The sequence below is a fragment of the Balaenoptera acutorostrata genome, chromosome 4 (genome assembly GCF_949987535.1).
Source record: "Balaenoptera acutorostrata chromosome 4, mBalAcu1.1, whole genome shotgun sequence".
NCBI classification, from domain to species: Eukaryota; Metazoa; Chordata; class Mammalia; order Artiodactyla; family Balaenopteridae; genus Balaenoptera; species Balaenoptera acutorostrata.
The window spans coordinates 120,589,632-120,602,126 of record NC_080067.1 but is presented as its reverse complement, the minus strand read 5'-3'; the positions used below and the strand labels follow the sequence as shown (position 1 = coordinate 120,602,126).

The 12,495-nt window shown below is 36.9% G+C and overlaps 1 protein-coding gene across 1 annotated transcript in view; it reads left to right on the top strand.

Annotated features, from left to right (window-relative positions):
• Nucleotides 1–12,495, top strand: part of ROBO2 (roundabout guidance receptor 2) — a 573,165-nt gene that overhangs the window by 543,337 nt on the left and 17,333 nt on the right. The window contains exons 23-24 of the mRNA XM_007164107.2: nucleotides 2,848–3,108; nucleotides 7,313–7,518. Of these exons, the coding sequence (XP_007164169.1) occupies nucleotides 2,848–3,108; nucleotides 7,313–7,518 (467 nt within the window). The remainder of the gene's footprint in view (nucleotides 1–2,847; nucleotides 3,109–7,312; nucleotides 7,519–12,495) is intronic.

Sequence of the window (12,495 nt, the reverse complement as noted above, 5' to 3'; positions counted from 1 at the left end):
GAGCTTCTGAAACAAAGTCTTCAGTTTGCAACTCATTGAGGTAGAAGATTATTCAGGTACCCTCAACAAGATATGAAAATTGAACAGCCAAAGATGTCATCACACTCTGTATAAAACCTCTGACTATCCATCACCCACAGGCAAAATTCCAAACTCTTTCTTGGGGCTGATGAAGCCCTTCATGATCTAGCACATAGTCACCTCTCCTGCCTCATCTATAACCAACCTTCTTTATTTGCCAGCTCTTACCAGTTAGAAAGCTGAGTTCTTCAAATACTTTATGTTTTCTCTTCCTCTGGGCCCCCTCATGTGTTACCTAGAATATCCCCTTTTCCAGTGGTCGGCAGAGCCTCACCCAAGCCCCAAACTAATTTCAACCTCCCTGCTTTATTCCTATAATACCTGGTATCTTTGATTATTTGCTTCATATCAGTCTGCCCCACTGGATTTTATGATCTATAAAAAGATCCAGTTACCTGACACATGATTGTCAAATCAAAGGATGATAAATTCAGGAGTTTTAAATAGACTTTATTTTTTTAGATCTGTTTTAGGTTAACAGCAAAACTGAGCAAAAAAATACGTAATTTCCCAATTTCCGATGCCTCCACACATGCATAGCCTCTGTCACTATCAACATCTCCCACCAGAATGGTACATTTGTTAAACTGATGAAACTACATTGCCACATAATTATCACCCAACATTCATGGTTTACTTTAGGGTTCACTCTTGGTGTCGTACATTCTGTGTGCAGATGTACAAAGAAAAATTGGATGAGTGTATAATGACATGTATCCACCATTGTAGTATCATCCAGAGTAGTTTCACTGTTGTAAAAACCCTCTGTGCTCAGTCTGTTCATCCCTCCCTCCCCTTAACCTCTGGCAACCACTGATCTTTTTACTGTCTTCATAGTTTTGCCTTTTCCAAAATGTCATGTAGTTGGAATCATACAGTATGTAGCCTTTTCAGGTTGGCTTCTTTCACTTGGGTAATATGCGTTTAAGATTCCTCCATGTCTTATCATGGCTTGATAGTGCATTTCTTTTTAGCACTGAATAATATTCCATTATCTGGATACGCCACGAGTTATTTACTCATTCACCTACTGAAAGACATCTTTGTTGCTTCGAAGTTTCACTAATTATAAACAAAGCTGCTATAAATATCCATGTATAGCTTTTTGACAGATTCATTTTTAAACAGGATAAGTGGAAAGACACTCAAGTAAAACTATTCAAGAATCATCTGGACATTTACAAATTAGTGTTTTGTAAAGGACATCAAGACTAGATATATATATATTTGTGATATTCGTTCTATTTTCAGTTTCTTTAAAAAAAAACCTTGTATATGCTAGATACTGTAATAGGTGCTGAAAATGCAAAGTGGAGAATTACAGAGTTCTCGAGTTAAGTAGCTCATAGAATAGTGGGGAAAAAGAGACGTGAGATACATAATTCCAGTATAACATGGGGAGTGCACCGTATAAGTATTATGGAGTTGTAATCAGTTCCATATGGTGGGAGCAGAGAAGGCTCACAAAACTGAGGACATTTGACTTGAACCTTGAAGGAGAAGCAGAAGCTCACAGTCACATGATTTGAGAGTAGTCATATACAGACCCAGAGATTTAAAAAAACATAGAGTAGGCTGGTGTTGGGGAAATAATGGGAAATTAAGCTAGAATAATAGGCTGATGAGATGGGGAAGGATCTTTTAGTCCTTGCTAATGGGTTTGAACTTTTTCTTACATTAGCAATATCACTAATAATTTAAGCATAGGTGTGATGTGAATGAAGATTTTAGAAATATAATCCGATTGCCTGTGGAAGATATAGAAGGGATGATGATGACATTCCAAGAGACTAGGGAAGCTAATGGGCTGGTTCACATCAGAAGGAGATTGATCTGTGATCCTGGGAGTAGAGGTGAAGTGTAGAATAAAGACTTGGGGGATATTTAAGACGTTGAATTTATAGGACAGTTACATCTAATAATACTGCTTATCTTATCCTTAAGTCTCCTTTTAAAAGTACATTAGGATCTATTTGATTTAAGAAAATAATAGCACTACAGAGAAGGTGTAAATAAAAATGCTACTGATTTTGTGTCACAATTAAAACATTTTGGGTTAATTTTCTATGTTTCCTAAACAGAATCCCTAAAACATGCTGTTTTTAAAATTGTTATTTTTCTTTTTAATATATATTTTATAGGATTAGGTTTTAAACTTCTGTTTCTATAGATTTGAGATGTTGAGATACAAGGAGACATCAGTTTCTAATGAAAAAAATTAAGAAAATTAAGACAGTTGAAAGGCTATTGAATACATTTTGTAGCACAAAATCTTAATGATTGACATGTCGTATGGAATGAAAGGTTGGCATAGATCTAGATTAAGAGTAAATAAAATTATCAAACACTTCTTAGATGAATATTGGCATATTCTGTTGGTGCACAAGGATGAACAAGAGAAGAAAGTAGTTAAATCTACAAGCACTAAATTCATTAATTGTCTTTAATTGGCAATTTGGTTTTTCCACATGAGTAACTTCGTTGGGAAGTTATTGCCTTTTGTAACTGTCGGGGTAACAATTAGCTAATAAGATCTTTTAAGAATAAATTGAGATCTTGAGATAACCGATGTACTTATGATTAGAAATTAGATAACAGCCAGATGATTTACTATAATAGTGCCAACAACTGGAAATCAGGAGGAAATAAACTGGGAGAACATTTTAGATGCCATTGTGGTTGCCATTCATTGCCAGTGTAACTGTGTGTGTGTGTGTGTGTGTGTGCCTAAGTGTTAATGTGCTTTTTTTCCTCATTTAATTTCAGCTATGACAGTGATAGCTGGTGCCCACCATTACCAGTACAAACTTATTTACACCAGGGTATGGAAGATGAACTCGAAGAAGATGATGATCGTGTCCCAACACCTCCTGTCCGAGGCGTGGCTTCTTCCCCTGCTATTTCCTTTGGACAGCAGTCCACTGCAACTCTAACTCCCTCCCCACGGGAAGAGATGCAGCCCATGCTGCAGGCTCACCTGGATGAGTTGACAAGGGCCTATCAGTTTGACATAGCAAAGCAAACATGGTAAATATCCTCATGAGGTCAGGGGACCCATGCTTTCAACACATGGATAGAGGAAAGGTTCTTTCACATTAAATTCACAAGAGAGTCTCACTGAACTCTACAGCTGGGGTTAGAAATGCTTTTGTACAACTCCTTCATCATCCAGATAAGGAAATTGACTGAAGAAATGTTAAATGATTTGACCAAAGTCACACAACTAATTAGAGTGAACTGGAGCAAGAATTCAGATCTACTGAATTTCAGGCTCAAGTACTTTTGGCTACGCCAGAATCTTTTCTAATTTACAGTTTAGCTTCAATTAGCTTATCCTTGAACTCACTTCCGACACCATAATGAAGGACTCTTTTTAGATTCTTCAAAGTGCCTGTGATTAATTCTGTATGTGGTTGTGAATATGTAAATGTAAGCTTCTGCAAATCACATATGGTCAGTGTCAGTTATTAAAAGACCTTCTTTGGGCTGAACTAAATGAGACAGAAAAGAACAACAATGTTAGTAACAGTAAATGCATCCAAAAAAAAAAAAAGCCTCTAGAATAAATTACAAATCCCAAATTCCTTTTTTTCTCATGGATTCATAAACTTACATAAGGTATAGATGGCAGTCTGCTGATGTATCCTGTGAAAAATATGACAGGAATACAAGTGGAACCAACTCTCACAATTCTGTGCAGTTATTTTTTCTTATTTGCTCTCCCTTCTCCCAAACAGTAACATATAAGTTTGACTCCTGAAAATGAAATCTCAGTAACATACCTCTGATTATCTTATGTTGATTTACGTCCTGTGCTTGAAGTTAAAGTTTTATGAAAGAGCCTTAGCTTCTTTTTTTGGTAGTTTTAGCTACTGGGATAAGCTGATAATGAGATGTCTTATTCTCAGTGTTAATGAACTATGTGTTTTAAAAATACAACTAAATATGCAAAGAGACACTCAAACCAGGAATATCATTCAAAGCTTATTACAAACATAGGTTCTTTTTTTAGAACCAGAGGTTCTTGAACATTTTCTCAATCATCAGGGTTTTTTTCAAAGGTCAAAGACATCTTACTGTTAAACAGTATTATTTTGCATCAGTCTGCTTTATAAAATACAACTACTGAAGTTGAAGCCAGCTGCTTTAAGAGCCAGAGGATTTCCTTCAAGTTAATTAAATGAAGCCCTGCATATTAGTCCTTTAAAGCACAGATCCTAGCTTGGAGGTTCTCAACGCTGCCTGCGTTTTGGAATCTTCTGGATAACCTGGATGCATAGGCCCCAACCCCAGATATTCTGATTGCTTGGACTGGGATTTGACTAGGGTCAGCCAAGGCTGGACCACTGCCACTGCCACTCCTTGCTAGCTGTATGACAACGGGCAACTCGCTTAACACTTCTGTGCTTCAGTTCCCCATTTGTAAAATGAGAATGGTAATAGGAATTGACTCATCTACAAAGTGAGAGGGCAGTCCCCCCAAGACTTGGAGAGTCCCCAAGACTACCCCCAGGTTCAAGAATTGCTAGAAGGAGCCACAGGACTCACTGAAAGCTATTATACTTGAAGTTATAGCTTATTATAGTGAAAAGATACAGATTAAAATCAGCCAAGAGAAGAAATGCGTGGGAGAAAGGCTAGGAAATTCCAAAGACGGATCTTCCATTTGTCCTCTCCCAGTGGAGTAGTGAAAAGCATAATTTCTCAGCAACGCAGTGTGACAATATGGGTCAACCAGGGAAACTTACATGAGCCTTGAGCTTCAGAGTCTTTATTGGGGGGTCTGTCCCATAGATGTGGTTGACTATCTGCATGGCTGAACAGGGTCTATGGCCCCTCCAGAAGGTGAGCTGATAGCCTGTGCCTCCAAGTTCCCTCCATAAATCATATAGTCAGACTTTCTGGAGGAGCCTCTGGCCTCCAAGTAAAGACATTTTATCAGACAGGATGTTCTAGAGCTTAGAGATTACCTCTCAGGAGTACAAGGCAAAAGTCTAACTTCTCTTTGGGAAAGGTCAAATTCTTTATTTCACACCATTGTTTTTGGGAGAATTAAATGAGTCTACACTTGTATAGTACTTAGTAAATTATCTAGCCACGTTATAGCTGTTATTACTCAGAGGGCTTGGGTTTTCACCTGAGTTGTTTATTGTTGTCTTTCCACTCTTAGAGCCCCACTTAGTGAGAGCTCCATAGACACTTGCTGAATGAGTGAACAAACTAGTTCATGCCCACCTGCCCCAAGTACCCACAGAGCACACCCCGCTTCTCTCTCTGAGTGTGCTTCTGTTCAGTCCAACAGTCCTCCAGAATGCCATGCTGACGCCCTGTGTAGGAGGTATGAGTCTTCATGTGCTCACACAGGACCTTGCCCTACTAGGATGGCAGTGCCAGCCCATTTGGGCTGCACATCGACATCACAGGAGGAGTATTTAAAAATAATAATTCCAGACTTCACCTCCAGGGATTCTGTTCATATTGACCCATGAAGTGCAGAACACAGCGCCTGTCACTAGAAGATACTTAAAAATGTTATGTACCCTTTTCCTGTTCATCTCCTAATTCTCCCAAATTCAAGGAATACACTTTCACCACTCAGTGTGTCTTGGTTCCAACAAGAGGTGTCTTGTCAGCAGTGCTGTAGGACTAGAGTGTTGGTCTGTTCAGTCCTTCTCAGGACCAAAGTGCAAATTATTAGACAAGAATGGCTCATGTATATAAATATCACTTTATATTCTCTTGCTCATGACTTGACTTAATCCATCCCCGCTTCACAAACAGAATTTGAGGTTACACTTAGAGCAAGATGTTACCGTCAACACTCAAGATTTTCTGTGAAATTATTAGTTAGGAAACTTCCTGACTTCCCAATGAATGAGCTGTGATGAATGCCAGATAATAAATGGGACCTCAAATGCTTTAACTATTAAATTAAAGATGTGGGCCTAATGATATTGAAGTAGCTTCCAGAACTAATATCTTAGGTTTTTTAACATTAAAAGATCTAGAATCTTGTTAATATTGGAGTTACTTACAAGTTCAAGAATGCAGTTGGGAGAAGAATATTAAACAAATTCTGGAAAAAATGAAATATTTTCCCCATAAATGCAAATATTAATGAAAAATAATCTTGTATCTTTAATTCAAAAACTAACCATAAAAATGCATAAATCGCCCTTAAATCCAGTGGTCTTTTAAGTATTTTGTATCAAGGCAAAAAAAAAAAAAAAGACAAATGTGTCAAAACATGCTATATTCCCTCTTTAATGACAGTAACAAATAACAGACTTACTTTCCTTCAGCATTTTATGGTTTAGAAAAAACTCCTAAGTAGTCACAAAAAGAGCTGACTGGATTCTAGTGTCCAGCTCTGCATTTTACTAGCCATGTTATTTGAAACTTAAGTCACTTAAATTTGAACCTCCCTTTAAAAAATTCTGAAAGAGAGGTGATAATGCCAGTTCTATCTACTTCCCAAGGTTGCAATTAGAGTTACTCCTTCATTGCAACTGGTTTATTTGGCACACCTACTGTTCTAAACACAGAGTGCTGAGATGAATCTTTTCTGCCTTTGAGGTGTTTAAGACTTGGGTGGCTAAGACAGATGCAAAAATATTAGCTAGAGCACAAAGTAGCCATTCCTCCCCAGTTTAACCTAAACTCGTTGAAGTGGAAACAATCACCCAGCCTGATTCCTGGGGGATTGTGCAGGAGGAAAGCCTCGTAGGGCAGCAAATGGGCCATGGTTGGAGGGAGAAGGTGTTGGTATTAGATTTTCATGTGACATCTTTTCTTCATAAGGGCCAGCAGGTGATGTGGGTTACACAGGCTGAGTAGAACTTTGACACAAAACTGGGAATGTAATTGTATTCTTTTTGGACCAAAAAAAAAATCAGCTTTAAATAGATATGTGTGATGAATATTCCTGTTCTCCTTTGGGTGATTTATTTGCACAAAAATGCTGGGTCTGTATTCGTTTTCCTCTGTGTATCGTCCCGTAAATACCCATAGAAGAGTGTAATAGTCTATACTGTTGTTACTGTTTTGGCAAGTCATGTATACGTAGACCATTGTCTCTGCTGAAATGTAAGAAAGCATAGTAAGCTCCAGAATTAGTTAAAGGAAAGCAAGAAAACAAAATTAGTTACCACAGCAGGCTGTTTCATTCTAATTACAATTTTGTGGAATGCTAACCAGTGCTTTTTTTTTTTCCTTCCCTTGTGAATCCTAGGCATGTTCAAAGCAATAATCAACCTCCGCAGCCCCCGGTTCCACCATTAGGTTACATGTCCGGAGCTTTGATTTCCGATTTGGAAACAGATGTTCCAGATGATGATGCTGATGATGAAGAGGAAGCTTTAGAAATCCCCAGGCCCCTGAGAGCACTAGAACAGACGCCCGGATCCAGTACGGACAATCTAGACAGCTCTGTGACAGGTAATGGAACTGATTTAATAGGAATAAGTGACCCATTTGTAATATTAAAATGCATCGAAAGTCAAATACTTTCTTTTGTAAGATTTATTCCACTCCATCTGTTTCTGTAACATTTTTAATGTGTTAATATTAAACACAAAATTCAAAAAGGATTTGGAAATACTTTTGCTTTGCTGAAAAAATGATAAGAAAAATTCATGAATTTTAAAAAGCTTTAAAGACATGAAAGAAAACTCAGTTATATCCAGGGCTTTCATGAAAAGTTCACTCTACTGGGGAACCAAGTCTATTACATAAAAAACCTTGACTTTTAGAAATGATATATTTTGTATATCAGGAGCAACATACAAAGTGAATGCAATCTTAAAACGCTTCTTGATATTTCACTCTGTAAAATCATTCACTGATGAAAATAAGCAACTCTTCAGAATAAGGCTCTCTAAGGTTGCACAAGGTATTATTTTTAGAGTGGAGAAAGTGTATAGCGAGATAAACCATATATTTATGCATTTCATATTGTTGATCCAATAATTGCTCCTCTCCCAAGAAATAGTTATTTTTGCTGTTTACCCCTTTGACTTCCTCTGGCCTCCTTCACCAAGTGAAAGGCTGCAACTGGTATCCTCCTAGGATGATCCCAGGATTGCCACCTATTTCCAAGGATTTAAATTTAGCAAATTGTATTTTAAAAAACTTAAATCCTAATGTGTACACAATGACTGTGGAGAAAAGTAAAAATTCAGTCTTTCTATTCAAGTAGGTATCCGTTCTTTGATACACACACGCAAATGCCCCTTACATGACTATGAAGACATAACTGCTACAAATGTGTTGCCCATGCATGTCCTATCCTTGAGTCTTCTCTGTATACCACCCATTTCTACATTTACCTTCATGACACTCTTCATTCTAGGAGTGCATTTTACCACAGTCCCACTTAATTCATTTTTCCTCCAACAGCTTCTTAATTTGCACACATTTCACACTGTGTGTTACAATTCAAAAACACTGATGGAAACTCCTTTATGACAGTGATGGAGAAGCATGAGTACCTACATGTTTCCTCTGCACGACTTCCTGAATTACACAATGTCATGCACAAGCCTACACTTTTCAGGTTTTCTTTTTACCTGGGGGCTGCTTGCCGAGCTAATTAAGATTTAAGAACTGCAGATATACTACTGTGATTTGAAATCCAGATCCAACTGAAGGTGGCAGAGCAAAAGTTTAAATCTTTGAATGCAGAGAGCTAACTTATTACTGCACTATTATGTTAAGCCCCTTTGCCTGAATTTCTAATATAATCTCCTTCAGGGTAAAATCTGCATAGTTTTGCATGTCTCACTGCTGATACTGAACTCTTTTCTATTAGGAATGCAGTAAAAATTGCAATGATAAAAGTCACCCACAGCCTATGTAGTTCTTTTCTTAAATATTATAATGTCAAAGATGATAAATATGTCTATAAATCAGGAGAAGGCCATTTTGAACTTTTACATGCTCACCTGTTAATAACATGTTTCACTGTTTGATATGACTGCGGTTAAAGACAATCTGAATTTCTCCTTGTAGCTGGTATAATGTTCATTCCAAATGAAGCTTTTATTGGTAAGAAAAAGTCAGTTTTCCTACTTGAATTCGGTGCTTAATTACTGCCATATATAAAAACCTCAAGGTGTTTAGGTATGCATTGCACAATGAATTTATCCTATGAATAATATCTCTCCTTAGTTAGTAAAAGAAGTTGCACTCTACACCGAAGTAGCCAAGCAGGAAACATTTTTCTTTTTTTTTGTTTTTTGTTTTTTTATTTACAATAACTTTGTGGGGAAGGTATGATCAAAGATTTAATTTGCTTTCTAGGGTGTAAGTGTAATTTAAAGTAAATAAAAGTTAAAAATAAAAGTAAATATAGTTTTTCAGAAAAAAGGATGTGTGTGTAGGGAGTGTGTGTGCGTGTCTGAAAGTATAGCCTGGGTTTGTGATTATGTGTAAGGTGTGTGTGTGTGAGTGTGCGTAGGAGTGTGTATGTGAGCATATATAGGATGTTGGGTGTAGTAGAGCACGTGTGCTCTACTACATGTATGTGTACCTGGGGGTGTACCTGGGGGTGTACCTGGGGGTATGTGTACCTGGGGGTGGCCCTGAAATGCATGTGTATATGGATCAAATGCTACAGAAACCAACATGCTAATGAACATTGCTCTAACGTGTTTATGTTTTCTTCAGACACTCAAGGCTAGTTTAATGGTGCTAAATGAGGTGGGCATTAAAACAGAGGCTATTTCCATTGGCTTTGTATGTTTTTAAGATGGTAAGTGCCCACGGAGAGGATTCTGATTTTTCCGTAAATTACTTTGAATTCTAAATTTGTGTGTGGTGTGAGTAAATTAGTCATCACTTTCATCTGAATTCTCTATTTTCATTTTCATGAAACTAATGACCATTTTTTATGAAATAGAACTAACAGTATGTTCCAGTCCTTGAAACTCTAAAGCCAACCAGAACGAAAGCCCAGCGATAACACAAAGATGGGCTAATAAGACTGTATATAAAATTATTTAGAATTTTACTTCTGAAATATGTTGCATTCCAACAGCTGCCACATTCAGGAATATCAGCAGTTAACAAGGTACAGAGCCTATTTTTGTAAAGAAATAAGTATATTATTTTCAAATGTTTTCTGAACAACTAAGTAATTTATGAGGGACTTTAAATTTTTTGAAATAATGCTTCATGAATGGAAAAGGCCAAGAAGAGAGGAAAATATCAGTAATTCTATAACCCATAATCTCAGTGTCTTAGTCTGGTTGGGTAGTTATAACAAAATATCATAGACTAGGTGGCTTAAACAACAAACAGTGGAAAGCTGGCAAGTCCAAGGTCAAGGTGTGGGCAGAGTGGGTTTCTGGCGAGAGCCCTCTTCTTGGCTTACAGGGAGCCATCTTCGCACTGTGTCTTCACATGGCAGAGAAGGAGAGCAAGCTCTCTGATCTCTTTTTATAAGGTCCCTAATCCCACCCTCATGACCTCACCATGACCTCATCTAAACCTAATTACCTCCCAAAAGCTCCACCTCAAAATACCATAACGTTACGGGTTAGAGCTTCAACATATGAATTTTAGGGGGATGTCAACATTCAGTCCATAACATTCAGGTGTGGAAAATGTATTTGAAAATCTGTTATTTATTGATTTCCACAACAAATATTTATTGAAAGTCTATTCCTTCCAACCACTTGGCTAGGAATTTAGATTTGGTAATAATAGTAATAATAACAACAGCAACAACAACTTGCACATATATAGCCCTTAGTACACCCAAGGCACTCTTCTAAACAGTTGCCTGTTTTTTGTATGAGTGCCTTAGTGAGCTAAGAATGCGTCTTACATTTTTAAAGGGTTGTAAGAAAACAAGAAACAAACAAAAAGAAAAAATAAATGACAGACAGCAAAGCCTAAAATATTTAGTATATGGCACTTTGCAGGAGAAGTTTGCTGATCCCTGTTCTAAGGTTTTACCATGTATTAACTCATTTAATTGTCACAACCCTATTTTTATTCTCATTTTATAGATAAGGAAATTGAGGCACAGAGGGTTTTAAAGACTTTCTTTAAGATCACCCACCTGATAAGTGGCAGAAGAATGTTCAAAATCAATCAGCCTTACTCCAAAGACCAATTATCATGATCCCTGCTCTGGAAATGCTCAACTGTTTTCTCATCTTTGGATTTAGCATATTTAAGAGGAAAATGATCTCCTGGTCTGTTCTTCTCTCTCCCTTTCTGTGCGTGTGCATGTATACATATATGAATAAATATATATTTATACAAATACAACACATTATTTTATCTCTGGAAACATTCGTTTTTACCCCTTATACACTTAATCAAGATCAAAAATATTAAATTTTTAGATGTAACTTTCATTATTTGTTTTTCTCATATTTCATTCTGTATTCAGTTATAATGACTCATGCCAACAAAATTCAACTCTCAGTACTTTTTATAGGGAGTCACATTTTTATAATTTTATTTTAATTTATACTTACAGTTTAAACCTACTTGGTTGTAATGAAGTACAAAAAATGTTCTGATTACAGCACATCACACTCTTTTTTGCCTAGAAAGTAAACCTACAGGTTGTTTGTTCAGGAATATGCTTGTAATATTCTTCAGGAATATGCTTGTAATATTTCTTTCTAAATGCCAAACCCACCACTTTTGGGTAACAGGTTTGGGGAAACCTTTAATACTTTTTTCTTTGACTTCCATGGTGGGAGTCAAGGGTGAGTGTTTCCTGGATTTAATGACTCCAGCACAGGAAAAAAAAAAACAAAAACAGAAGGCAATAGGAGAGAGGGCAGGAGAAAAATGTCCTGAACATGGAGCCAAGGTTCTAACTGCCTCAGTGATCACAAAAAGTAAGACTGAGAGTGAGTGCTGTTAAATGAAACAAATAAAAGTTTCCTTGACTGCTGAACCCCACGTAAATACCCTGGTTGAAAGGAAATCGGGGCTCTATATTTTCTGTATTTTATGTCTTTGGAGGTTTTTGCTGGAAGTCCCAAAGCAGATTATTTTGAAAACAATAAAACCTGGCAGCCTCACCACCTTACTTGACCACACAGCTTTTAAAGAATTGGCCACTTAAAAGCATGACCTGATGCCTTGCTTTTGTTGCAAAAATTTAAGGAAAATATTTTTGTAATAGGGAAATTTCAGAGGTAATGCTAAAAATCACTAAATAATTTTCTTAGACATTCCCCACAGCTCTGATTTATTTAAAAAGAAATTAAATACACATTTCAAAATTTAACAGATAAACGTGGAATATCATATATTCAATTTTTATCTGAATAGAACAAATTAGCAGGTGTCATAGGTCGCAAGGAAGAGATTTTTTAAATTTCTTATTTTGCTTTCCCTTTTATATTACACATTCCTTTCTCTCTGAGGAATGTAGGTGAATTGTTG